The 3,713-nt window shown below is 35.7% G+C and overlaps 1 protein-coding gene across 2 annotated transcripts; it reads left to right on the top strand.

Moving 5' to 3' along the window:
* Positions 1–438: 438 nt before the first annotated feature.
* On the top strand, positions 439–2,201 carry LOC121862694. 2 transcript variants are annotated; one of them, XM_042361007.1, is made up of 2 exons: positions 439–575; positions 1,720–2,197. In XM_042361007.1, exons 1-2 carry the CDS (start codon positions 549–551, stop codon positions 2,002–2,004), a joined length of 312 nt encoding a protein of 103 aa, XP_042216941.1. In that variant the 5' UTR covers positions 439–548; the 3' UTR covers positions 2,005–2,197. The 2 variants fall into 2 exon arrangements, with proteins under 2 accessions (XP_042216941.1, XP_042216940.1); XM_042361006.1 differs by lacking the exon at positions 439–575 and adding an exon at positions 689–745 and having other exon boundaries at positions 1,720–2,201.
* Positions 2,202–3,713: the final 1,512 nt, after the last annotated feature.

Raw genomic sequence — 3,713 nt, 5'->3', positions numbered from 1 at the left:
AAATATGTTATCTTTTGTGCAAAATATATGACATTTATATTCAAAATATTCCTGGTCTTACAAGGAATCCAGCAATGTCAATTGTATTATCCTAACTTTAGTTTGAGGTATTATTTATTAAAATTTAGTGGTTTTCCCCAAAAATTTCTCAGAGAGGGAAGAGCCAGCAGTGTAGTGTGAGAAGAGGGGGAGGGAGTTGAGTCCATTATTTGAATGGACATTAACTTGGCGACTGTATTTCTCTATTTCTCTTAAGTATTAATTGTGTGCATGTACCATCATAAAATTAAGATGTTATTTTTACTACAACATAGTTATGTGTCTTCAAAAAGTGGAGTTTGGGGGTCAGGCTTGTTTCTATTGGAATTAATCCCATATGTTCTGTTGTTCACTTAACGCGGATTTCACTTAACACGGGACCCTCTGGGTTCTATTGACCGCGTTAAGTGGGGTACAACTGTATATGGGAAAATCTCTGCATATCTGGCCACTTGCATCACCTACCATACCTCTGTGTCACCTACCATGCATCTGTATCTCCTACTAAGATGCTTCATTCTTTGCCTGCAGTGTTGGTAAGTGTTACTTATTTACATTTAGTAATTACATGTTCACATATATGGGTCGATAATTTATTTTATTTCTTTGTAGGAGAGGGGCAGTGCCTCGATAAGTCGGAATTTGGGATAACTCGGCAAGGAAAGAACCCCATATGTGCCGAGTTATCGAGGGTTTACTGTACAAGGTATATGTATGTTGTGTTGTCAAAGTAAGAGAAACAATTGAGACCCTGCAATTGTGTGTAAATGAGGCAGAAAGTCAGATCAGCAACATAGGACTTGTCACAATTTTTGTGATGCCATATGGCAGCAGGGATTACCATTAGACAACACATTATGCTTCCAATATCTTCCCAGGCGGTAGTACCTCCCTGTTTGATAGCTGCCTACTACCTACTACTCTATACAATAGTATACTGTATTTTGTTTATTTACAATACATTGTACATGTACAGTAGTGTCTGCATAAGTAAATACAGCTCTGTGTCTCTGACTGCAGTCCGTAATGGAAACAATCACCAGTGCCTGGAAAAATTTCAGTCTTGCAATTGTTTCCAGGAATAAGAAAATTTGCCTCAATACCCGGAAATCTCTCAAACCCGAAACCACTCGGCACCAATTATTCTGCTAACGGGGAGATTACTGTATTGTAAGATCATAAAGATAGATTAGGTTTGGTTTGTCTCATTTTGTCTCAAAGTTGATGGTTTATGCTCACTTTATGTACCAGACTGTGTCAATTGTATTTTGCCTGTTTCACCTTGTTTTTTCTACATACTCACTGTTCAGCATATTATTTTGGCAAGGTAAATTGTTTCTTCTAAGTAATTATGAAAATTGTTTGGAGTTTTGTAAGGGAATTCTACTTAGAAGCTGTGCGCCACTAAACTGAACTGTAATTTGCCTTATGAATTTCAACACAAAAATGCTTATTTGGAAAAGTGAAAAATTCACAATTCCAGCATGTTGTCAGTCCCAAAAGTGCTGGATTTCTTAGGTTATATTGCGTTTGTCATTTACATTCAGGTTGAGGATATGAGAAAGTATTTCCATCTCCTCCCTCTCCTCCCCCTCCTCCTAAAACTTCTCCTCCTCCTTCCATGCCACACAAAATTGGGAGAAAAGGAAATCTAATAGATACTGTATAATTATTTTACAGCTGGACCAGATAACCACAAAATTGGCACGAACAACTAAGCAGGGAGGTTACATGCAGTGGCGGCCTGTGAGTTACCTTAGTTCAGACCGGGATATTAACTTGTCCACTGACCCAAACATTGATGGCAACTTTACTTCACTGACGGAAATCTTTATTGCCCTGGAAGAGTCTTTGGCCTATGCAGTGTTTGGGGATAAATTGGAATCAGCAATGACTGCCCAGACAAAAGTTTCTTTTGGCCAGAAGGACAAATTTTATGCTGCAAATAACTACACCACATGGTAAGAAAGTTATAATTTGTTTGTTAAAAAACTAAGAGCTTAATCCTTAAATATCAGCTCTCATCAGTGTAAGTTTACCCTCTCGTGCATGCAATAAGTGACCACAATGAAGGTCATATGGGACCAATTCACATGAGGTCTGGTCATCATATTTGTGCGACCAATTTATCCCACAATATTTTTCTTTTTGAATGATTTATGCATCACTGGCTTCATTATTGTTTGGGCTTTGATATACAGTAGAAGTCCAAAAATCCGGACTGCTTGGGGATTGGGTCGGTCCGATTTTCGGATTTTCCGGATTCTCAGGCAGTACTTTTAAAATTCAAATTTAATGAAGAATAAAGAAGAAATGAACAGGTACATTTTGATAGTTTATTCATTTGCAAATATAGCATGCTTCATTTATCAAAACGAGCAGTTTTAATGAAAAAGCTGTGAATTCTAAATTTTATTCTTTGCCTTTTATATATCATAAATTGTAGACTTTCCAATGTCGTATGTTTCCATTAGAACAGTATTGCTCACACCACGATCTAGTTTCTTAATTATTTCAAGTTTGTCACTCAATTTACCTTTTTCTCTCTTCACACAACGAAGTTTATCTACTTTAGGAGCCATTTTATGGGCTTGTACAGTACTCTGTAAATGGAAAGAGTAGGACTCAAAATATTGTTATATTACAATGGTATTCTATTCATACTGTGCTTGATATAATGCATTCACGGAAATGTAATATTTTTATGAACGTACGATACAGTGGAAAGTGTGATAAAATCGTGATGAAAACAATGACTTTCGCTTTTTGTCTAAAAGATGTTACCGTAATCGTCAATGGTTTTCAGTTCAAAAACTTTTGTATTACAATAATATTCTATCCTAATTGACTTGAATAAATACTACGATACCATATTTCTGAATATTTTCATTAAAATCCATCAAAATCATTTTCCTTTGTCATCGCTTGCAGCACCAAACAGCTTCTCCCAGTCCTCTCTTGAACAGGGCTAGAGGGTACGTGTTTTTCGAATCGCTTTTCAGTTAAAAAACTATTACATCACTCGCCTATTTTACCTAAACTGCGCCTGAATGAATATATTCTCGGAGATAAATAGTTTTAGGAAACGTGACGATTTCAATGTAAAATAGGATAAAATACATGACTAAAACAAAGACTTTACCTAAGCTTCCGATGTTCTGAGATGTTACTGTTTTTTAATAGTTTTTGGTTAAAATTTGATATATTACAATGATATTCTATTCATACTGTGCTTGATATAATACATTCACGGAAATGTAATATTTTTCCTGAAATTACATAATGATTATGGAAAGTGGATAAAATCATGACGAAAACAATGACTTTCGCTTTTCGCTCAAAAGATGTTACCGTAATCGTTTTTCGAATGGTTTAGTTTAAAAACTGTTGTATTTCAATATTCCTCTCCTAATTGACTTGAATAAATACTTGAATGGAAATATACAATATTTTTGTTGAAACTACTGGTTTCAGTGTAAAGTGTCGGAATAATAAATGGTAAACACCTTCCAGCACTTGTGTTTCATGCACCAAGTAGCCTCAGTTTATAGGACGAGCTTTTTAGTGGGTTTTTGTTCCATTACCTCAAAAACGTGGGTGGAACTATAAACGAGGAATATCATAAATTAACGATTTCTTGGTCAAAAAATCAGGGTCGACTGATAACGAGGGGG

This window comes from Homarus americanus, unplaced genomic scaffold (genome assembly GCF_018991925.1).
Source record: "Homarus americanus isolate GMGI-L3 unplaced genomic scaffold, GMGI_Hamer_2.0 scaffold15070, whole genome shotgun sequence".
Lineage (NCBI taxonomy): Eukaryota > Metazoa > Arthropoda > Malacostraca > Decapoda > Nephropidae > Homarus > Homarus americanus.
The sequence above is the reverse complement of the archived record's forward strand: the minus strand, read 5'-3'. Positions and strand labels throughout refer to the sequence as shown.

Excerpts from the sequence above, each read along its gene's own strand:
- LOC121862694 (XM_042361006.1), top strand. The coding sequence starts at position 713 with ATGTGCCGAGTTATCGAGGGTTTACTGTACAAG. Across the intron at positions 746-1,719 it reads TCGAGGGTTTACTGTACAAG|CTGGACCAGATAACCACAAA; the intron begins GTATATGTATGT and ends ATTATTTTACAG.